Source organism: Anas acuta, chromosome 3, assembly GCF_963932015.1.
Source record: "Anas acuta chromosome 3, bAnaAcu1.1, whole genome shotgun sequence".
Taxonomy (NCBI): Eukaryota; Metazoa; Chordata; class Aves; order Anseriformes; family Anatidae; genus Anas; species Anas acuta.
In genome coordinates this window covers 102536300-102559316 of record NC_088981.1, presented here as the reverse complement: position 1 = coordinate 102559316, position 23017 = coordinate 102536300, and the positions used below count along the sequence as shown (strand labels likewise).

The 23017-nt window shown below is 46.2% G+C and overlaps 2 protein-coding genes across 3 annotated transcripts in view; one reads left to right on the top strand and one right to left on the bottom strand.

The window, feature by feature from the left end:
- ADAM17 (ADAM metallopeptidase domain 17) overlaps positions 1-18323 on the top strand; it is a 27877-nt gene extending 9554 nt beyond the window's left edge. Inside the window, exons 3-19 of the mRNA XM_068678553.1 lie at positions 67-200; positions 1137-1225; positions 3223-3391; positions 4017-4147; positions 5547-5636; positions 6743-6856; positions 7374-7518; positions 8086-8174; positions 10080-10232; positions 10684-10883; positions 11441-11544; positions 12162-12296; positions 12910-13040; positions 13663-13741; positions 14431-14519; positions 15066-15122; positions 16284-18323. Of these exons, the coding sequence (XP_068534654.1) occupies positions 67-200; positions 1137-1225; positions 3223-3391; positions 4017-4147; positions 5547-5636; positions 6743-6856; positions 7374-7518; positions 8086-8174; positions 10080-10232; positions 10684-10883; positions 11441-11544; positions 12162-12296; positions 12910-13040; positions 13663-13741; positions 14431-14519; positions 15066-15122; positions 16284-16643 (2269 nt within the window). The 3' untranslated portion in view covers positions 16644-18323. The remainder of the gene's footprint in view (positions 1-66; positions 201-1136; positions 1226-3222; positions 3392-4016; positions 4148-5546; positions 5637-6742; positions 6857-7373; positions 7519-8085; positions 8175-10079; positions 10233-10683; positions 10884-11440; positions 11545-12161; positions 12297-12909; positions 13041-13662; positions 13742-14430; positions 14520-15065; positions 15123-16283) is intronic.
- On the bottom strand, positions 5541-23017 carry IAH1 (isoamyl acetate hydrolyzing esterase 1 (putative)). 2 transcript variants are annotated; one of them, XM_068678556.1, is made up of 6 exons: positions 22867-23017; positions 21718-21770; positions 21111-21259; positions 20126-20287; positions 19525-19643; positions 5541-5671 (listed from the first exon to the last, which is right to left on the bottom strand). In XM_068678556.1, exons 1-6 carry the CDS (start codon positions 22945-22947, stop codon positions 5645-5647), a joined length of 591 nt encoding a protein of 196 aa, XP_068534657.1. In that variant the 5' UTR covers positions 22948-23017; the 3' UTR covers positions 5541-5644. The 2 variants fall into 2 exon arrangements, with proteins under 2 accessions (XP_068534657.1, XP_068534656.1); XM_068678555.1 differs by lacking the exon at positions 5541-5671 and adding an exon at positions 18596-19451.

Below are 23017 nucleotides of genomic sequence, written 5' to 3'. Positions count from 1 at the left end.
AGCTGTTTCTGTTTCTCTCGTGTGTATAGTTTGCTTAAGAATAAATGAAAGTAAATTCTTTTACAGGCACTTTAAATTATACTTAACTGCAACTGCTGAACACTTTTCAGAAAAATTTCAAGCATTAATTGTGGATGGCGAAGGCAAGGAAAAGGAGTACCGTGTTCAATGGCAAGACTTTTTCACTGGACACGTCGTTGGTTAGTATGGACTCGGCTGTGTGTCAGTGCTGAGAACACACAGCTGGGCCCTTGGCCAAAGTAAATGGTATAGTGCATTCATTTCATCAAATATAGTTAGGATAAATCAGGAGAATTTATTCTTATTCTCATGCCACTCCTTTTTTTCTGGTGGTGTTTTTTTGTCGATTTTTTTTGTTGTTGCTTTGCTGTTTTGTTTTTTTTGTTTGTCTTTAATCTATTGCAGCAAGCTCCTAAGATTGGGTTCCTCTATGTAGTTTGGCAGAGCATGAGGATAAAATTTGCCCACGCAGCAGCTTGTGATTTTATTTTTCATTTTTTGAAGGTGATAATGATGGCTTTAATTCCATCTGGAATTTGGGGTTTCAATACTTCTTGTCACAGAATGCAAAACCCAGGTAGTGGCAATGCAGTGGTGCCCAGATCGTTATATTAAACTACTTTAATGGGATTCTTTGGGGGTTATTATGGGATAAATGGGATTCTTTTCTGGAAGGAAGGGGTGTCTTGCTCCACTTTAGTCTACCATTAATACTTCCGCTAAGTTGTTTTGATTTTTATGTTGCCCTTGTGATGTGGTGAAAGCCTCTTCCACTGGAATGCAGGCTGACGCCGTGAAATTGCTGGCTGATAGGGGTAGGATCCAGGCTGCTTATGTTGGCAGGAATATTCTGTGTCCTTTTATTAATCCTCAGAGCCATCAAGCTACCTGAAAATTAGCAGTTAAATCCAAGACTTAATGCTTATAACCATTGGGAAGTTAAGGCTGAAGAGAGAGTGCTGGTTCCCTTTTTTATTTTTTTTTTAAACTGCTCACTGTAGTGTTCTCCAGAGACTGAGGAGGTTAATTTGCCTTGAAATATAAAAAACAAACGAATTGTTGTCTTTGTAGGAACGCATGCAAATAGAGCTGATTTGTTTTTTTAATCTTTAAAGGGGAGCATAATTCCAAGGTTGTGGCACATATTGGGGATGAAGACTTTACAGTAAGGATCAATACTGATGGAGAAGAATACAATATTGAGGTATGCCTTACTGTTGACAGCAACGTTCAGACAATCAGCTCTTTCTCCTGTGGGTGTTTCCAGCTAGTCACAGTGACACCTCTGTAGCTCGATATAGGCTTGGTGGTGGTGGTTGTTTTGTGGTGAACAGGGAGGTGGCAGAAACATGTGAAACCAATTTGGCTTTGTGTTGACTTTTATTAGTGAGTGCCGTTCTGTCACATTTGCATAGTTTAGATGTATCAGGGAGGAGATCGGCCTTTTCGAAACAGGGATGGATAACGTTAGTAATTAGTGGTGATCACTTCCTTCAGAACAACAAACAATGCAGACTTGTGAGCAGAGTTGAGGTTTGAGCTTTCCGAAGTTTTGCCTTTGCTAGGTCTTGGATTTTTTCCCATTCTTTGAGCCTTGTTTAAAAAATGTGCCTTTTTCCCATGCTCACTCGTTTCTTTTTTCCCCATTTGTGTTGTCTTAAACTATTGGTTTAAAAAAATTTAATAAATAAATTAAAGACTATCCTAATGACTTGTTCAGAGCAGTTCATTCCCAGGCACAAGCTGTATTAGAATGGCTCAATAACAGTAATTATGGCTAAGTGTTATATGGGTATTGCAATTGTCTCCAAACCAGAAGACGTTCAGAATTAGAGGTAAGCCTGAGAAACCCGGTCCTACTGGTACAAAAATGTGACTGGAATCCCCAAACCACTCTACTTGTGCTTTGCACCGAGAGCATGTAGAAGCTGTTTGTGATTGAAAGCAGTTTTAGTGTTTGTGGTCCAAGAATAATGTGGCCTCAGATTCTTCTGATGTGGCCTGTGGGTTCTTCTCACAGAAGCCACCCTCGCAGCCCCCTGCTAACAAAAACCTCGCCACGTGAACCCAACACACGGGGTCAGCTTTGGCCCCTAACCACCCTGAGATCATGCCTGTGCGGTGGTAAGAGTCAGTAGGTGCCAGAGGACACTCCCAAAAGGCAGTAAGGACAAAGATGCACCCTTGTTGTTTTCCTTTACTTCAAGGCCCTCACTGTTTGGAAGAGCTGGGCCTTCATATAAATCCCTAATGCCTTCCTGCCTTATCCTAAGATGTGGGGTATTTGCCCTCAGTTCTACACCACAGATGTGTATGGCTGCTGGCCTGGCACAGCCTTTGTGTTTCAAGGCCTTATTGCTGCAAACTGAAATTAATAGTTAACTATCACAAATAAATAGTTGTCTGAAGTTCAGAGAGTGCTGCCTAAAGCCCAGGGGAAACTGAGAGCCAAGTAGTCTGCAGGGGAGTCTTAGAGTCTGGGCTGCTTGGCCTTGCCCAAAAAACTGCCTCTGGGTGGGCTATGTGTGGTGGGGGTGCTGTAGATGTTACTTCGAGATAATAGCAGGGATGTGGCACTAGAAAGAAACGATGTTCTGTATGCAATTGCTATGAAATCATTTGCTTTTATTGGGATTTTGAGGTTTTCTTTGATTTTTTTGAGGATTTTTCACTCACTTGTAAGTGACTTAGGAATGTTGAAGAGTCTGCTCCGGTGGTGTTGTGGTGCACACTTATGTATCATCTCTTATCTTAGAAGATAACTTGTGCCTCCAGTCAGCACATTTGCTGGCGTGTTCCAGATAACTCCTCCTGAGCTGTGCCAGTCCTAAAACTGCACTGGAGGGAACAGAGGAGCTCGAGATGCCTCCTCAGATTGCTTTTATTCTGGAGGGAACAAAAAATTCTCTTTGATGGCTTTATCAGATGGCGGCTGCTGCTCTATGAAGACATCCTTAGGTCTTTGGATGCCTATGTAGCATAAATGGTTGAATTCACCTGACTTTCTTGGGAGTGTACTTCTGTTGCTAAACTTATTTATAGGTATTAAATCGTTGTAGTCCAATTTATGTGTGTATGTGTACACACAAAGCTGTGGAGATGTGGCTGTGTGTGTATATATATATATATAAATATATTTTACTTAGTCTTTACATTCACTGTTCCTAATTACCTGCATTTCTGCTGCTCTTGTGCTGTCAGCCACTGTGGAGATTTATAGATAATGAGCAAGATGAAAGACTGCTGGTCTACAGATCTGAAGATATTAAAGACTTCTCACGATTGCAGTCCCCCAAAGTGTGTGGTTATTTAAAGCTGAACGAAGAAGAGCTGTTGCCAAAAGGACTGGAAGACAGCAAGCAAAATGAAGGTGAGCATCTGGGAGGGCAGAACCTTGGAAAGCTTGAATTCTGTCTGGGTAGGCAAGTAAGATCACGACCTAGGCAATAATTTGTGTTGTCCCTTGTAGTTTAACTCTTTAAAATCACTGGAGGAAAAACCAGCTAAACCCAAAACGATGAAAGGAAGGAACTTGTCACTAGTGTAGGTAGGCTTTTTAAGGTGAATGTTCAAACAACTTAATTCTTCTGTGCCCTGGGAGCTGTTTGGCATCTGTGGCCACTCCACGAATCCAGCTTGAGCTATGATGAGTTTTTGAGAGCTGTGAATCCCTCTTTACTCTGTGTTCTACTGCATCAGCAGGAATGGGGATAATGACAGGAGCAAGAGAGTTAGGACTGAGGTGACAACCATAAAAACCCTGTAGGTAAATCTATTAATAACTCAATTTCCTTACTACGCATTCCTCTCCTTAGAACAAGTTTGAGGACTGTTATGAAGACAAAACTGAAGAGTTGTGCCCTTCCCACCCCCTCAAAAAACAAAACAACCAAAACCCATCCAGACTCATGCTCAGGTCTTAAATATGGGTAATAGACATAGCCATAGATAGTTCACTGAGTGTTTATTTATTTGTATTTAAACATTCACATTAGCAAGCGTCTCCCGGAAGAAAAGAGCTGTCCCAGAGAGCTCCAAAAACACGTGCAAGATGTTGGTAGTGGCAGATCATCGTTTCTTCAAGTACATGGGCCGGGGGGAAGAGAGTACGACCATAAACTATTTGGTAAGTAAATACACCCTGTTACAATTTGTTGGAGTAAACTGGGAGAAAATGTGATTCAGTAGTTATAACTGCTTATACTGCTTTTCTACAGCATGTATTTACATCATGCTTGTGTATTTTTCATCTTGGGAGGTGCTAATTCATGCTTTAAAATATTCTGTATTAGTGATACTGCAGTTAAATAGTCCTTATGTTTCAAATCCCTTCCCTTTGCAGCTATCTTGTTTTCTCCCTAAAAAATAAAAAAAAAAGACTTTTTTTTTTCCATTTTCTACAATCTCCCAGACTTTGAATTTGGGTATAAATGGTCCAAACACATTTAAGGTTCACATGGGAGCCAAAAACAACTTGTATACTACTTCAACTTCTTCCAGGATTCTCTGTCCAGAACAATAAAATTAGAAATAGGCTCAGTGGACAGCTAGTTGGGTTGAAAGTGGGGTTATGAAATAGAACACCTGCCTACAGCCCCACAGCAGAAATAGAGTATGGGTTTGGGGACTGGAGATGAAAACAAGTGAAACCACGCTTGGAGATCTGTTCTTTCTCAAGAGCCTCTTTCTGAGCCGGAGTATTTGACATGCTAATCACTCTGTTCCATCTTTGCTGGCTTTTTGACCTTTCTGTCCCCAGAACTGTTTACATTCCCCAGGTAACAGAGCCTTAATTCATCTGTTTTCGGAGATGTGATTATCTCAGCATCTGACATACGATTCTTCCAGGCTCACCTACCGTTGTGTTCTCGGGGTTGATGTGTGCTGTAAACAGGACGGTGATTGGAAAAACCAAGTGCAAGCTATTACTGAGTGTCTGTGAATGTCATTTTTCATTCTGAGCAGTTTTGATGGTCTATATTTAGGAGAAGGTGATTTTTAAGAAGACAAGAGCAGCTCGAAAAGGGAGCTATTGATTGTGAGCACTGACGACAGACTTTCTGGAACCTTGTACTTGGACCATAATGAGAAAAATAATAGTTTACTGTCTGGGAGAGGGAAGAAAGCCCTGGGGTCAGTTAAGTGTAGTGCTAAAACTATGCAGTAAAAACAGTTCCCTCTGCCCTTCCCCTCAAAGAAACTTGGAAAACTGCTAAATGGACGGAGTGTTTCCCAAGATGTCTTGTTCTTAACATTCTCTTCCACTACACAGATGAAAGGGATAAGTAGCAAAGTTTGTGCTGCTTTTTTACGACGGAAAATTTTCAGGGATATTTGATAATACTCTCTGGATCCAAGCGCTGTTGGTTTTGGATCAGTGAATACATCTGTTGTGTTTTATGAGGTTCAATTTTAATTTGAAGCGAGTGTTTTCTAGATAAATACGTTGCAGCTTCTCTGGGCATCTTGAACTTCCGTACACAAAAGCTCAGAACTAAATAACTTGTTTTTTCTTTCCCGCATAGATTGAGTTGATAGACAGAGTAGATGACATCTACCGAAATACTTCCTGGGACAACGGGGCCTTCAAAGGCTATGGCATCCAGATAGAGCAGGTGGGTATTCACTGAGCTGTGCGGAGGGTTTCCAACTGAAAGCACAAGAACATATTTTAAATGTCAGGGTTTCTGATTTTTATTTTTTTTTATCTGGGTTAGAGCTAAAATAACCAAATCTTGCATTATTAACTGCATCCAAAAGTGCTTTTCTTTTTGGTGGTGTTGATGATTTGACACAGCATTATCTGTTCTTAGTTCCTTGCAGCTTTTAGATGGGAATTCTGAAGGAGGATCTTTCTATATGTAATTTCAATTCAGAGGTGCTTCTTTCCTGAACGTGAGCCGTTTTTGTCTCTGTCAGACATATTCTTTAGATATATACTTAATGTTTCTGTCTCTGGCTAATGCTTAGCTCGCAAACACAGATGGAAAAAAACACAAATCCTGCTTGAAGAGCTTTATTGACTGCACTTAAACAGCGTAATATCGTGATAGTGTAGAAGACAGCATGCAGCTGGATGGAGAGGATGTAATGGCTTCAATTCATATGATGGCTCCTGGAAGTTAGCACATAGAAATTTGGCAAACTGTATTAAAAATGAGTCCATCTGCTTTAAGTTCTGCAAAAACTGTCATGTGGCACATGGGGACTCTCATGGTACAAGCTAGCTGCCCTTTTTCTGGGCAAGGCTCTCCAGGAACAAGGAAGGAGAGAATTGGTGGGGACTGGAGAGGGAAAGCAACATGGATGCGCTAATTCCAGGCTACCAGGAAAGCAGCAATCCTTTAAAGTATGTTTTGGTTAACTAGAACTCTGTGGTGCTTTGGGATTATTTATACTAGATGTAAATGATGTAAATCCTGGTTGTATTTGTTAAGGTTTGTTTGTTTTTGTGTTGATTTTGATTTAATGTGCATCTCAAAGCACAATATCTCAGTGACAACTTCTGTTGTTCTAAAATGGCAGCTGTAGTTGCTTAAGATCTAGTTAGCGTATCTTAATTAACAGAGGCTGAAAACTTAACATTGGGAGCATGCTGAATCTGATTTTTTTCTGTTTGCAGATCTATTGAGATATTTAAAATTGCATTGAAAACTTTTCTGTAGTTATAAAATTGACCAAAATTTTTCGCTGTTGTTTTGTCACCCTTTTTGAAACGTAGATTATCATCCACAATGAACCAAATCCAGTGCAATCTGGACAGAAGCATTACAACATGGCAAAAAGTTACCCCGATGATAAAAAGGATGCCTGGGATGTGAAAATGCTGCTAGAGGTAGGTAGTAACCCTTGAAAAATTGTCCTGCACAGAGAATTACTCACACAGCTGCTCTGTAGTCACGCATGAAACTCTGTTAGTTCCTTCACATGCTGGGTAGATATTGCACAAAGTCAAACTAGCAGATGTGCCCCATAGCCCATGGTAAGGGGGTTCTTTGTGTGATTATGGAGCACACCAACTGGAATTAATATGTTGCTTGAGTGAAAAAGGCGGTCCTGGGACACCTGGCCCTGAGACTGCCTTGTGACCTGCATCAAATGAGCGTAGTTGGTTTTCCCCTCCATGTGAAAAAGGGGAAATGAATAGACAAGTTACGTAAAGAAATGCATACAAGGTGCTTGGGTATTCATTTTAACTGCCTTCATGTTTGTAGAACAGATCAACAGCTGCTTTTCCCTAACTTAAGCAGAAGGTGCCTGCCTCATTAGATTAATGTTCTTGTTTATAGATATCTGATACGCACCATAACATGTTTTACAGAGATTTCACTGTTCATTTTTTTCCTTTAAAGCAATTTAGCTTTGATATCGCTGAGAAAGCAGCTCACGTGTGCCTTGCTCATCTTTTCACGTATCAAGATTTTGATATGGGAACGCTTGGACTGGCTTATGTTGGCTCTCCCAGACCTAACAGCCACGGTGGCATTTGTCCTAAAGGCAAGACTTCCTTTTCTTCCTTTCCAATTGTGGGTAGAAAGCTACTTTTTTTTTTTTTTTTGTTACTTGTATTTAATCCTCTTCTAGCTTTCAGGGATCGTGACATGTTATTTGCATAGTCTCTAGTGGCTCTTTTGGATAGAATAGATGGCCATTTTCTTGGCTGGAGCTGGAAAAAGAAGGGAGGGAAGAAAAGTCACGAGGCTATCTGGATTGAACAAGCTTTGTTAAAGCCACCGCAGGCTGGCTAGACGAAGTTCCACTTTGGGTGCATCTTGCAACAGTTCTGGAATGGCAGATGCTGTTGTCTTGGAAATTTCTTGTATTATCCCCTTTACTGCAATACATGAGCTGTTTGTGCTGTGGTTTAAAGAGCTCCCACTGAAGGAAAAAAAAAAAAAAAGAAACTGGCAAGAGGCTGACTGGTGAGTCTGAGAACAATAAAGCTGTTCATTTTGTCGAACAAGGAATAGTCCCACATCCACTTCCAAAAAAGAGAAAGGGGAAAAAAATTGAAACTGAGAAAAACGCTTGCCAATTTGATTTGTTTCTTTCTCACCTCTCTAGCTTATTACAGTCAGATTGCAAAGAAAGACATCTATCTGAACAGTGGCTTAACCAGCACCAAGAACTATGGGAAAACCATCCTCACGAAGGTAAGAGAGTGAACGTTTGGAGTACATACGTGTTTGTTGGTGTTTTCCGGGATTGTGACTAGCTTCTGTGCTGTCAGAAGCAAGCTGCTGGCTTTCAGGCTGAGTCCAATCCCAGGGGACAAGGATCTAGGTCACAGAGACCGTATCTTTTTTTTTTTTTTTGTCCTTCTTGACAAGGAGAGTCAGGTCTGAGTGCAACTGAAGACTGAATTGACTGAGAGCAGGGATGGGGAAATGTAGCCAGTGTCTAATAGGAGACGTAGTTATCCAACTACAAACAGGATTTTGATATCCTAAAATTAAGTGTATTTTACTTAAAACAAAAAATTATTCTCAAACGGGACAAGAAATATTACACCGCAGGTGGACTTACAGCAGGAATACAATTAGTCTGCTGATTGAAAGAAAGCAAAACATGTTTTTGCTGTTGTATGCATCTACAACATGCAGACAGAGGATAGAAATGCTGGGCCTGTTCCACGTGCAGGGTAAAACAGTGAAAGTAGTGCAGGCAAAGTAGGGGGTTAGTTTGGACCTTCTCATGGAGTTCCTCTACCTGATTTTTGTGCGTCTGTTTTGAAAAGAGCAGAGAACTGTAGAGGAGACAGGGCATATTAGTGCTAATACTGATGGAAACTGATGCTGTCTGGAGTTTTTGCATCGCTAACGAGAGGAGGTAAAGACAGAAAGGCCTGAACATGAGATTTTTCTCTTGTAAAGACACCAGAGCAGTGCCTGCGTTTGCAGCTCCCACATTTTTGTAGCTGGACGTTTCCCTTCTGCTGATTTCTCAGCTGTGCATCGCTGTAGCCCGGTTATAAATGGAATTCATAATTGGTGAGTGGGCTAAAACTTGGCACAGAAACTGTCAAGAAGCTAGGAAAAAGAAAAGACAGTGAAGCTTTGTGTTCGAGGGATGTTGACAAAGAGCTCTGAGCTGTTGCCACGCTATTTGCATTTGCTGCTCAGTCTCCAAGCTGGAGCCCTGTCTTGGCTGACAAAGGAGATGGAGTTTGACGTCTACCCAGCAGGAGGCACGAAGCTTGGATGCAGCAGTAGGTGCGCACGGGCTCTTTTCACAGGGAGGGTTTTTGCACAGCATCTGATCAGGTTTAAAAAGGAAGAAAAAAATTCTGCTTAAAACCCTCCCCCAAACGCAACGCGCTGTAGTCCTTCCTGTGCTTGAAGAGAGCAGAAACGACTATTTCCTCACCCAACTTACTTCTCTGTCGTGAGCCACGCAGTCTCCCTGTGGTTAACTTTTATTTCTGTGCTCCTTCTTTGTGGTTGTCGCCTTGAGAGCTCGACACCACCTGCTGGTCAAGGCCGTGCAGAGAGGCACTCATTTGGGATCCTCGGCAGGAGTCCTGCCGTGTAAAAATGTTGGGAATTCACCCCCGTTGGGCTGCGTTTGTGGATGCCTTTCCTAGGAGTCGTGCAAAAGAGGAGCTTATTCAGCAGCGTGAATGTAATCGTCCATTTAGAAGGAATAATTCTAATGGCAAGATCAGTTTGAGCAAGAGATTGACGAATCGTGGTAGCTGGTGTGTGTTTGGACTGGTTTTTGGTTTGAACTTTCTATTTATGCCTTTTAAAATCAGATCTAGAGACTTTGAGTATCTGCTTTGCGTTGAAAACAAAACAGAACTGGTATCCCAGGACAGCAGTTTGCCTCTAACAGTGCTCTAGTACTCAGACCTAGTCCTGGAATGTGCTTTTGGAATCAGGCCATAATTTCACTTGCCTTTAGTTCCCCACCTCTAAAAAAAATGATAATGGAGAAATTGCTTTTCCATCTAAGTGTATCTGAGAGTTGTAGGTGGCTTGGAAGTAGCTGGGATCACCTCTTCTGTCCTGCTCAGACTGATTATTTTCAGCAATCATTGTTTTTGCTCTTCAAAAAAGGAGGCTGACCTGGTTACGACGCACGAGCTTGGACATAACTTCGGAGCAGAGCACGATCCTGACAGTCTGCCAGAGTGTGCCCCCACTGAAGACCAGGGAGGGAAATACGTCATGTATCCCATTGCTGTCAGTGGAGATCATGAAAACAATAAGGTAAAGCTGCATAATTTTGCTTCCACGCACACTTCTCCAACGTGATCAGTGATCCTTTGCACAGAAAGACTGTTTAGCTTATGATTCTTCTAGGCTGAAACAGATGGGAATAAACAGGCATAAAAAGAAAAGATGTTTGTGTGCAGCTGGGTTCTCTGCAAGATGAGCTTTGCTTTCTGAGTTTCACTGGAGTTCACAGCGTGTCCCAGTAGTGTTTGCAGTCAATTGTTTGCAATCAGCTGTGGCCAAATGCTCCTGAAAGCAAGTCATCAGCCAGGTGATTTTCTTACCTTAAAATTGTTCCAAGCTCTCAAAATGTCAGCAGGGAGGGATCATTGCTTCCCGAGACACCAGAATTTGGAGGTCTGAGGAGGCCAGGACTGTCTGAGATGCACTTGTTGACAGCAAGGTTCACTCCTCAGTGCTGCTCTTTCCCCTCGTGACTCTCCAGATGTTCTCAAGCTGCAGCAAAAAATCCATCCATAGGACCATTGAGATCAAGGCCCAGGAGTGCTTCAAGGAGCGCAACAACAAAGTCTGCGGAAACTCCAGGGTGGACGAGGGGGAGGAGTGCGATCCCGGCCTCCTGCACCAGCAGGCTGATCCCTGCTGCTCCGCGGACTGCAAGCTGAAGGACGGCGCCAAGTGCAGGTGAGGGGAAAGGAGCTGCAGCTTCTGGTGCACGGGGAGAGAATGGTTCGGCTCCGCGCCCTGCTGCAGGAGATAAAACTCACTGAACTCACTGTTTAGCAAGAAATTCCCTCAATTTTAATGCGTGTGGTTGTGCTGAGGGCACTCCTGCATTAGGTGAAGGATAAAGAGAGCACAAAATGCGGTAGCAAAGCTTCAGGACAGGTAGGGAGGGGGAAATTTGTGGGGAAGACTGCAAAATCCTGTCCCAGGTTGCACAGCAAGTTGATGACGACAAGGAGGATTTAAGTGTCTCGAAGAAGAGCCCTGGTGTTGTCTCACAGTGCTTTGTGTGCATTCAGTTCATCTTCTTTAATAAATGAAGAGTGGGTAGAGGATGGTCATGATGGGGTGCAGAGACTTTTCAGCTAGTGAGTGAATCTTGAAGCAGCTTTTTTGCTAAACATCCTCTTCCCCTGGCTTTGTCATGCTTGTACTTCTTTGGAAAACAAACAAAAAAAAGAAATTAAAAAGAAAGTTGCTCAATATTTCTTCCTTTCGTGTTGATGTTTCCCTAGCGATCGGAACAGCCCCTGCTGCAAAGGCTGCCAGTTCGAAAGCGCACAGAAGAAATGCCAAGAAGCCATAAATGCCACTTGTAAAGGAGAGTCTTTCTGCACGGGTAGGACATGCTTCTGCCTCCCCTACACCAGCTGTAGCCAAGTGCTCCGGGCTCAGCGTGCTGTTAGGTCAGCTCCCAGACTAGCGCCCTTTGTTCGTCCGGGACAACTAATTTTAGAGAGCAGTTGAGCATCACGAAATCGCCCCATAATGAGTTTCATTGTAGTTCAGGAGCCGTTTGGTGAGTTTCTGCCCAGGAGAACATGGAGAATGGTGATTCCTTCTCCCCCCCTCCTCCTTTTCTTCCCCTTCAAGACAAAAAGAACAGGGCAAGTCACGGGGAGGGGACGGGAATGAGCTGAACCTTGCAGTGATTCCACCCTTTCTGTGGTGGCTCTGCTTCACTTCCCCACTGGTTTCCTTCCTCCTCGTAATATTTTCTGGAGGCAAGACAACAAGGCAGGGCTGCTGGTGCTTCACTGACGGGGCCTCCAGGGTCTTCTTGGTGGCCAGAGTGCCCAAATGCCTGAGTTGCTGAAAGCTAAGAGAAAGCTATTGGGGTTTTCCCTGGGATGAGTCTGGATTTCACTTTTTCTCTCTTTTTTTTCCCCTTTTCTCTCGCGCCCCGAGGTGCTCTGCCCTTTGCTCTAACCCTGCCGTTGTTGCCCCCACCTGCAGGGAACAGCAGCGAGTGCCCTCCCCCGGGGAATGCCCCGGATGACACGGTCTGCGTGGACATGGGGAAGTGCAAGGACGGGGAGTGCGTCCCCTTCTGCGAGAGGGAGAAGAATCTCCGCTCCTGTGCCTGCAACGGTGGGTGGCGTGGGGCTGGGCCAAAGGGTCCCGGCTCTGCTCCTCGGGTAGAGCTGGGAAAAAGCCCCTTGGGGAGCCGAATTTATGGGACCTCTGAGACTTCTGATTTAAAAAAAAAAAATCTGGTGTTTAAGCTGTTGGTTTTCCAGGGCTGGCATTTTCTGTTTGGAAAACGTAAATGTCCTCCTGTCCTCTGGAGGCCTGGGTTGAGGATTTTAAATGAGACGTACAGCTGGCACCCGGCTTAAAGGAGAGGGTGCTCCCACCCTCCTCTTCCTCGGCCACAGGCAGGCAGGAGGGAGAATCTGCCTGATCATAAGGAGTTGCCAAATGACTTCTGCACAGACGTGGCCTCCAACAAGTGGAATCTCTTCACCTGCAGTTAATTCCTGCGGTGTTGGGGCATCAGCTCGCAGAGCTTGGTCCTACTGTGTCCCCCAATAACCCAAATGGGGCATCTGCTTCAGTTTGGCATTCGGGTTCCCAAAACTGGGTGCTTTGCCTGTTGCTGCCCTCCCCATGGGAAAGCTGGGCAGGAACGTGGCCAGCCCGGGGACATCTGCCTGGTTTGGGGTTTTTTGGGCTGATGATGGAGTCTGTGGGTTTCTTACAGAGACGGACAACTCCTGCAAGGTGTGCTGCCGTGACGAGCAGGACCGCTGCGTCCCGTACGTTGACGCCAACGACCAGTTCCTCTTCCTGCGCAAGGGCAAGCCCTGTACCGTGGGCTTCTGCGACACCAACGTAAGTGCTCCCGCGTGGCAGCGTGACAAAGAGCTCAGCTGGGTTAGCAGTGCTCGCTGTTGCAGCTGTGCACGTCAGCCCAATTAATTTTGACTAAAATGAAGCAATCTGACGCAGATCGGGCTGGTGGTGGCTCGGTGGCCAGTTCTAGCCGCAGCCTGCAGGCCCCTTGGCTGAGCTGAGCTGAGCTGGGTGTTGGCAGGCGTGAATTTTGGAGGGCGTACCTCAGCCCTTCTGCTGCAGGGCTGATGCTCTGCTGCCTTTAAATCAGCATGGCCAGATCTGGAAGGCTGTCTGTATCCAACAGTGCCTGAGAGCTGCAACCTTTTTGGTGTGGGAAGCGGGAAATTTGGCTTCCAGTGCTTAAACCTCTCCAGAAACCTCAGCTTTGTGTCCCCTACCATGGGAGGCAAAAATAGAGGCAATAAAAATGGGCCAGTGAAGCTGTGAATGAGTAAATCTATTCAGAATGCGTGTGAAGTGCTTCTGTGTCCATGCAGTTTTTGTTTCATTGCAATCTTTGCCTCTTCCTCCCCCTCCAGGAAGCAAGTAGTTAATGCTTACATAGCCTCAGATGACTTTTATTATTTATTTTATTTATTAATTTTTTTTACTTTTGCAGGGCAAATGTGAGAAGCAAGTACAGGACGTGATCGAACGGTTTTGGGATTTCATAGACCAGCTCAGTATCAATACCTTTGGTGAGATGTGTAACCACAGCCTTTGGGGTTTTCAGTTCCTGACACAAAGCTCGAAACCACAGGGGGGGTTAGTTAGCTGGCTGGTTTTGCTCGCCTGTACGCCAGGGTAGTTTGTAGCTGTGCTTCTGAAATCCAGATGTATTTCTGCATAAGATAACACTGATCTTGCCTTTGAGGCTGAAGGGCTGGGAGCATTTGCATTTTTCCTCTCCATTCTTTCCTACTCATCTTCCAAGTTTGTGAAAGAGGCGGCAGCCCTTCCAGCGAGCTTCTTGTCTAAGAACCAGTAAGTAGGGCAACGAGAGGAAGGGAAATAGCGGCCTTGTTAGGGGTCAGCTCGCTGCAGCACAGCAGAGGTAAAGTAGGCCTTGGTGGGATTTAAATGTCAGCAGGCTGGGAAAGAAGAACTTCATTTCTCATTTAATAAAACCACCTCCAGCTGCGTGCCTGAGCCACTGGCTGGTGAGGGTATGTGTGCCTCCCTGGTCCTGAATAGTAATTTTAGAAAATTATATCAAATATGCTTAAAAAAAAGGCAAAAAAACAATTGCATTATGCTGGGTTGGTCCTGCAGCCTGTGTTGTACCTGAGAAATCCCGGTAGTTGGCTTGCAGAGGAAAGGGAACTTGTGTGTGCAGTCAGGAAATGCTCTTTGCTAAGTCACTGATGGATTTGAACTGATTTCCCAGGGAAGTTCCTCGCAGATAATATAGTGGGCTCCGTGCTCGTCTTCTCCTTGCTCTTCTGGATTCCTCTCAGCATCCTTGTGCACTGCGTGGTGAGTGAGCTGCCTGGAGATGACTGCCTTTGGGATGGAGCTGTAGGAGAGCGCCCTTCCTCTCGTGAATGGCAAATGTCTGTGGGAGGAGGAGATGGAAAGCTTTTAGGAAAGCTCAGAGGGAGCTTCCCTGCTAAATTCTGCCAGGCTCTAGCAGCCCCGTGCTCCCATGGCTGTCTCCTGGAGCCGTTCCTGTTCTCCCTTAGGCAGATTTTTTCTGCCCAAGCATCATTCTGATGACTTGCATCAAAGTTCTCTCTAGCCCACAATTTGTGGGGACACCCGGGGCAGGAAGTGGTGTTGGTTGAGTGCACGGGTGAAGAGAGAAAGGTCACGGTGACTGCGAACGTGGGCACGTGGTGTGGGGTTAGGGCAGAGGATTGCTGCCTGTGAGCACAGCACGGGGGGCAGATGGAAAGGAAGGTGGAAGAAAGCCCCGACCCCGCTGTGTCCCTGCAGGGAAATGGGGACAGGGGCGTTGTTTGCATCTGGGAAATTAACTTGTGTGTGTGTGCTTTGGTTTACTTTGTGTTTATTTCCCAACAGGACAAGAAATTGGACAAGCAGTACGAGGAGAACACCAAGTCTCTGTTCTGCCCCAGTGTAAGTCGCTGCCTGAATGCGTTCCTGCAGCCCCCACCTCCAGCTGGGGCCAGACACCGATTTGAGGGAAACTCTGCTTTCCTGCCCCAGCTGGTGTTTGATGTAGCGAGCACCGCGGCTTCACAGGTCTGGTGGTTCCTTCCTGTGAGAGCTGGGCCTTGACCTTGCTGACAAGGCAGCTTCCTCACCCCAACCACAGCCCCCGAGGCAGGAAGCCGCCGGCACGGGTCACTCAGCTCCTGCTGCAGGGTGCTTGCTCCCAGCTAAGCGGTGTCAGCAAAGCTCAGCAGAGCAGAAAAATCTCTGCAGCACGTGGTGTCTCTGCTGCAGGGCCTTTAGCGGCTGGGCGTGCTGAGGCTTTCCACTTACTCATAGAAAAATCAGCCCCGGAGTGCGAGGACCTGTCACGTGGCAGGCGGTGACACGTCTCGCTGTGCAGAGGCTGATTTGGGAGAGGGAAAGAGCAGAAAAGCACACGGATAAATTTTAATTACAGTCCAGCTCGAGGCGTCTTCTGGCAAAGATTTTTGGGGCGTCCTGTCTGGTGCTTTGACAGCTTGATTTTTATTAATAACCGCAGCAGCGTTAAGGAAATGTCATTTTTATATCATTTTTGTAATGGGAGGGGGGAAGGAGCCTTGCAGAGCTCCTCAGCTGCTGGAAGAAGCATCCTGGAGCCAGGCTTATGAGGCAAATTGCCCCTGTAAGCTATGTGCATGTAACCAGAGGTGATGTTAGCTCGAGTCCTCGAGTCCCCCATAATTCCTCTTATGCCATAGAAGTCACCTGGGATCTGTGCACTTGGATCCAGGCAAGAACGTGCTCCAGAAGCAGATCTGGCTGTAGGCTGCAGCTGTACTTGATGGGCTCCTTGCACCAGTAACAGGTTTAACAGAGAAACCCGGCTTCTCTCGGATCTGCTGAGTACTGAGCAGCTCAGAAACTCACTAGTTAGCATCTGAACGTTTTACCCTACTTTTCATGGCACTCCCTTGTCCATTCCCTTACCCGTTATTAGCATTTGCTAAGGTCTGTAGGGATTTTTCACCCCTGGAAATCTCCGGATATTTCCCAATCCACGCTCAGACAGAAGCAGAAATCAACAGTTGAACAAATTGAATGAATCCTGAGCTAGCAGCCGTTTGCTTCTCCCCCTTGCAGAATGTGGAGATGCTGAGCAGCCTGGATTCAGCCTCCGTGCGCATCGTGAAGCCCTTCCCGGCGGCGCAGGCGAGCAGCCGGCACCAGCCCCTGCAGCCCCTGCAGCCCCTGGCTGCCGTGCCACCGGCAGCGGCGGCACCCAAGCAGGACCACCAGCGCATGGACACCATCCAGGAGGACCCCAGCACCGACTCCCACGTCGACGAGGACGCCTTCGAGAAGGACCCTTTCCCCAACAGCAGCTCGGCGGCCAAATCTTTCGAGGACTTGACGGAGCACCCTGTCACCAGGAGCGAGAAGGCGGCGTCCTTCAAGCTGCAGCGCCAGAACCGGGTGGACAGCAAGGAGACGGAGTGCTAGCGCCCCGCTGCCCGCCCGGCGGGATCTGAAACCATTTCACTCCTATAAATACGGATCTATATGGATATATATTTTTGTGAGGGAGCGGGGGGAAATAAGGAAGCGACCTACTGCAGATGCTGGTCATGTGTATGACCTTCCTTACGTTACGTTTCTGAGAGCATTATATCTTTTTAAAAAGCAAAAATCCAAACTAAAAGTGGCTTGTTTTTGAAAGCTTTTTTTTTGGATTTGTTTTTTTCTGGTTTCTTGACCTCTAACATTTCCTTCAACCTGTGGTGCAAACCTGAATATCCTCCTGGATATTGTGTATAGCAGCCTTTTTTTTTTATAATTTAATGTTTTGTAGTCTGATGGCACTGATAGCCAAAATTAAGGGGCTTTTTAAACAAAACAAAACACTGCAGCACGTTCCTGACGGAACAGCTCATTGGAGCATCTAAACATTACAGGTGCCTGGAGAACAAACTGAGAGTAAGGAAGCAGTCATGGTTTAACAGCATCTAATGAAGATGCACAGTCAGAATCCAGAAGTTTTCCATACGGCTTTAAACAAAAACAAAAAGGCTCGGAGAGGTGGTTAAAGCTTATTCAGTGCACGGAAGAGCTCCTCTAGCGTGAAACTCTTCTGCCTCTCGCTGCGAGGTTGCCTTGCCTGGTGTTTTTGTGGCAGGGAGATGGTTTCCCTACTCCGCAGCAGGAGCTGTGTGTGCTGCAGGTGGTGGTGAAAAGGAAGAAGTGTAAGTGGAGAAATCATTTATGCAGATGGGAACTGTTCCAGCGAATTGTTTACAGTCATTTCAGTGCAGAAATGTTTCTCTGAGCGTTACTTTGCAATAGGTAACACCACCGTCGAGCTGTTCAAAGAGCTGAGCCTCCTCTTTCAGGGTTTATGTGGCCTTTGGAAGCCCCTACGGCTAAAGAAACGAGAAAATGCCACACTCCACTGCAGGAGCACGGTTGTTTAAAAACAATTGTGACTTTAACAAAGCTTTTTGTGTTTTTTTTTTTTTTTTTGATGAAACTCCTAGGGCATGTACTGAGGAGGTGTTAGGAATTCCAGTTCCCACGCAGGCGATGCGATGCGATGGTAGGAGCAGGTACCTGGTGGTGCCCTCTAATTCAGCGTACATGCACAGGAGGTTGGAGCTCTGTACCGGGGGGGCTGTGGGCTGGGAGCTGAGCGATATTTTAGCCTGGCAGCAACTGGACTGACACAGGGGAGCTGCAGAGCAGCTGTCACGACAGCAAAGAAGCATTTAATTCTGCCTGCTTTCTCCCGCAATAATGAATGAATCAAACTGACCCGAGACGTGAACGACAGCAGCCCCATTTTAACTGTTACAAACCTGTGCTCAGCCACGAAGGAGCCGCAGCGGGGGGAAGCCTTCGTGTTTTTAAACATGATGGGAAGTAACCAAAGCTGTGCTGAGAGAGTTGCCCAAGTCTCTGCCTTCCCAGCCCAGGATCTTGTTACACTAATACTTGAATGTGTGCCTTACGGTATTCCTACCTGGCTAGCTCCTGTTTTGTGTACTGGTTTTGGTTTGTTTGGTTTGCCTTTGTTGGTTTTTGTTTTTTTTTTGATTCCAGGCGAAGCACACATGTGAGGAGTTAATTAATTTAATTCCCAATACAATAAAAGCTTTTTATATTAAAAAAGAAAAGTCAATTAAATGAGCTGTTTTGGTGCCGTCCTTTTGGAAAGATCTCTAGCTGTAAAAACTGTGCCCTAAAAGGGCTTGGAGGTGTGGGCTGGGGCTCAGGCTTCCAGTAGCCGGGTGCTGAGTGCCTCGGGGTGTCCTGCAGGGGCTGCTACACCTGAAATCAATCTGAAATCATTTCACCTCTAACTCCTGTAACCCATCCCTCATCAGATCAGGGTTTCAGAAACTGAACTCGGTTTGTTCTGTACAGCTAAAGGGAGACGACAGCTTCCACAGGGAACCCTGCCACTCCGTAGCCAGCCTTTATTGCAGGAAATCCTTATGCAGCAGCCAGGCCAGATTAATCTTCATAAACATTTACAAATAGAGCCAACTTGCTTCTGGGCTGCCTCCAGAGACATGAAGAATAACCAGCTGCAAGCCCATTCATAACGCTGGTGCACCGTAGGTGGCAGGTCCTGGCTGCTGCCTCAGTTCTTAACGACACTAAGATGCAGGGGTGAAGAAGCTGCTGCTGGTGCCCAGCCAGAACTCACCCCCACACCCCCCAAGCTACCATCTATCACTATCAAAAGCCTTGCCAAGGCACAGATAACAGCTTTTACTGCTTCATTACAGCCAAACGCATGAATTATTCTTGACAAAAGAAAAAAATCTATGCTGCTGCTACATATCAGCACCTAGGTGTGACAGACCGCGTGGCTCGCCCTGGAGCTGGGGCAGGCAGTCTTTAGGGCAGCCTCTTTCCTTCCTGCGGTCACAGGGCAGCTCAGAGCACTTCTCCTCCAGCTCTTTTACAGAGTTTATCACCAGAACTTCCCAAGCCCTCAGCACAGGATGCATGCAGCCAAACCACCCCCTGGGCTCATCTTTATCCTGATATTTGCAGCACGCTGCAGGTACCGGCTGTCCCTCAGCAGAATTGCTCTGTGGGGCAGGTTGGGCTCCTTCAGCTCGCTCCTGCGCCACGTCCTCACAGCAGACTGGCCTCGGGGTGCAGGTGGTCCACCTCCCGCCAGTAGGGAAGCAAGAAGGGCAGCGCAGACACTTTATTCTCCAGGCGTTTCCAAAGCTGGGCTGCCAGAAAGCTGTTCCCTTTGGCTGACAGGTGAAGCCCGTCAGACAAATAGGCAGAGAAGTCCTACAGGGGAGGTTAAAAACCATGGCATCATTCCAGCGATTTCAGTCCCAAAGCCTCCCCCCCGACGCCATACCTGATTTTTTTGCATCAGTGTCCACAGGTCGAGCACGTCAGTCCCGCAGTCCCTGGCTACCTGCACACAGGCCTGGGCGTACTGCCCCGTGGTGGCATTGCAGCGATTCAGTTTGTCACCTGCCAGGCACAAGGGAAAGGCTCAGCAATCGCCAGCAAAAACTTCCCGACGGCAGGGGACTGCAGAACTGGAAGCAAACATCTGGTACTTAATGCAGTTTGGCTTCAAAAATTTAATTGAAAAGCAAAACAATGATGTTTTATAGTCAAGGCCAGCCCTGAAACAGCAAACCACAGCATCTCCCCAGCCCCTTTATCTTTTTCTCAGCAGGTACAAAAAAGGAGCATGGAAACTTCCCAAGGGGCAGCCCCTGCTGTCGGTGTTATGCACGAGCAGATCAGCCAGCACTTTCAGGATGGGATTCATTAGTCGCTATTATTCCACGTGCTCATCCAAGAGATGTATAGAACCAGCGAGCAGTCGGTGCCCATCAGCTCAAAGCACACGAACGCGCTCTGGCACCAACACAAAACTGATCGTCTGGGCTCACTGACTTGAACTCTGGGACTAAAAAGCAGAAATTCTGCCCAGACGCATTTACCTTTGGCAAGGCACTCCTTTTCCCAAGCTGACTCCTGAAGAGGGGGCGGCGTTATCAGAATGATCCTGTCCTCAGCGATGTCGATGGACTTCAGGTACTGCACCATGCTCTTCAAGTTTGCTGCGTATTCCTCCAAAGGAACGTGCTGCTTAGGGTTCAGATCTGTTGGGGGTGGAGGAAATGTGTTAGTGATGTAAAACTGAGCTGTTTGCACATTTATTACATGACAAGTAAAGCATTTTTATACAGAATAAAAAGGTGGGCACTTCCCACTTTTGGTAAGCAGTTCACCTGCTTCATTCGGGAGGTGTGGTGGAAAAATTCAGCTCCTCAACATCCAGAGCAGACAAATCAGGAGCTTAAACACAGCATTATTTAAACTAATACAGATGAGGCACAGGAAAAAATAAAACACCTTTTTTTGAACATGCTTTTTCCTAGTCTGTATCTTAGTATTAGACCACATCATCACCTCAAACTTCACCCAAAACAAAACCTAAGGTTTTTAACTCTGTTGGATGCAGAGAAAATTTTGGAAAGTCCCATGGGCTTACAGACAGTTCTTTATGTACTGATTTTACCATTTTTATTACACTAAGCTCTGCATGCTGCTATACTTATCTTAAAAGAGAATCCAAGTGCTATCTTCCCTCATTTCATCAACTGCCAAGAATCCATCAGGCTGCTTTAAGGGCTGAAAAATCAGCTCGATGCCCAACTCCAGTTTTTAGTGTTGGATATACGATTAATTCTTGAGCACCTTCAAGTTTACTGGTATTGTTAAAACTTGGTCAGAGAGAAAGGGAAGGCAGTGCATGCTTTAAATATAAAAAAAAAATCGATCCACTGTAAAAATGAAAAAAAAAAGACAGCTATTTCACAGAGAAGAAGCAGAAAAAGTCTGTGTAACTTTCTGTCTTTTCTACTAAACTATAAATCTGTCATAAGAGCACAGGTCACAGGAAAAAAAAAAGAGTTACCATACCTTTCAAAGTGCTGTCATTAGCTCCAAAGAAAATTGTGACTGCAACAGTACTCTCAGCACCAGAATTTTTGCTGATCAGTCTTGGAAGGATCACTTTAGCCCACCTGGTATTGTACCCTGAGAGTCCACGATTTACAACATCACATTTTCTGAAACAGACACACGTATCAGAAAGAACACCTCACCCCCCAGAATGAAACTCGAGAAGTTTTGACCTGTTTTGTCAGGATAACTGCCTCTGCATCTCAGCCTCAATGAGATTTCACAGGAGATTTAGCAGAATTGTAACTTTATGTTTTAAAAGTGCACTCACAGGTTGCAGCTACAGTATTGAGTTACCACTTACTTAGACTATGAAACCAGAAAAGCAACTTTGACAAAAAAAAAGATATTTTTTTTCTTTCCACTCAAGCTTTACAGCAACCTCCAGTGGGTATTTCCACCAGCATTGGGATGGACACCACCAAGAAATTCCCATGTCAATAAACAAATAAATAAATAAATGTTAATAAACACACATCAAACACTAGTTTGTGATGCTTTTCTTTTTGAACAGCTGCATGACTTTTTGCATACTGGTAAGTACTTTTAAAACGTAAGCTCTTACCTGACAAGTCTCTCAGCAAGGAATGCTCCCCAGCCGTGCTCCTGGAAGGAAAACTAAACACAGGGAGCACATCAGACTGTCACTAGAAGCAGCACTCACTCCTCAGCAGGTCATCAGCATTTACTTTCTTATTTTCCTGTTCTTTACTAAGGTTATTTCACTGTGACTTCATTCTGGGGAGCACCTCTCACAAATCCTTTCTCTACATGTTACCTCAAGCGCAGTTTGAAACCCAGCTCTTTTAGTATTGGGGAACGAAAGATCAAAATCCCCTTCCCCTTTTCCTTATTCCCACTGCTGCATCACCCGTCCTGCTACAGCATTTTGCCTGCTTACAGAACTGTAAAGAGAGCTGCTTTTAGACACAAACCTGCCTTTAAAAGGAACCACGCTCCTTCCAGAAACAAGAGCCCAGCTCTGTGATCTGCTTCACCGTGCTATGGTGCAGGGCATCGAGCACAGAGCAGAGCCCCTGCGTTCCCCAGAAGGGTTCCCCAAAAGGAACAGAGCCCTAAAGTGGACACCAGCGTGCCCCAGCTGGTATTGCCTCAGAGGCAACTTCTACATAACCTCAGCGTGGTCACCCTGACACCAAACGTGTCCCTGGGGGCTGCGGGGCTGGAACTGCACAGGAGCAGGGATGGGGCTGGGGGGGCAGCAAAGGGGTGGCTGGTACAAAAAACAGGCTCTGGAAAACACCAGCGACACACCAGCAGTTACACTTTAACCTGCTGCTTCTCATATGTGGCCTTCACTGCAAAAACGGAGTGAATCTCCTAAAACGCAGCCCCCTGAAAGGTGTCCCTGGGGGTTCAGCAGGCTCCCCTTCCGCCTCACGGCTTCCCTCCTGCCCCTGAGGTGACAGCGGCTGAGCCACCCCACCCCGCCCCTCCACACACACACCCCACAGCTGTAGCATGCTCATTTTTCCTTAAAAACCAGTAATAAATACCACCACTGCAACACCAGGCCTCGAGGGAAGTCTGCTGGAGCAGTGGAAAACCTGAGGGGACGCCGAGGCCGGGGCTGCCCCTCAGATACCACACAAGAGGCACAGGGATATTCACGGGGCTCCGCGGCTCCATGAGGGAACCCCACCGGCCCCATAGCGGCGAGGAGAGCACACGGGGAGCGCCGTGGGGCCGCTACCTCGGTGATGGAGTCTCCAAAAAGGACGATGCGGGGCCAGAGCAGCAGCCGCCCGCCAACACCCGCCTCTGCCAGCGCCATGGCGGCTGCCGGACATCCGCCAGCAGCAGCAGCAGGAGGAGGAGAAGGAGAAGGAGGGAGGAGGAAAAGG

Excerpts from the sequence above, each read along its gene's own strand:
- IAH1 (XM_068678555.1), bottom strand. The coding sequence starts at position 22,947 with ATGGCGCTGGCAGAGGCGGGTGTTGGCGGGCGGCTGCTGCTCTGGCCC. Across the intron at positions 20,288-21,110 it reads TAATGACAGCACTTTGAAAG|ATCTGAACCCTAAGCAGCAC; the intron begins GTATGGTAACTC and ends CACCCCCAACAG. Across the intron at positions 19,644-20,125 it reads AAAGGAGTGCCTTGCCAAAG|GTGACAAACTGAATCGCTGC; the intron begins GTAAATGCGTCT and ends TGTGCCTGGCAG.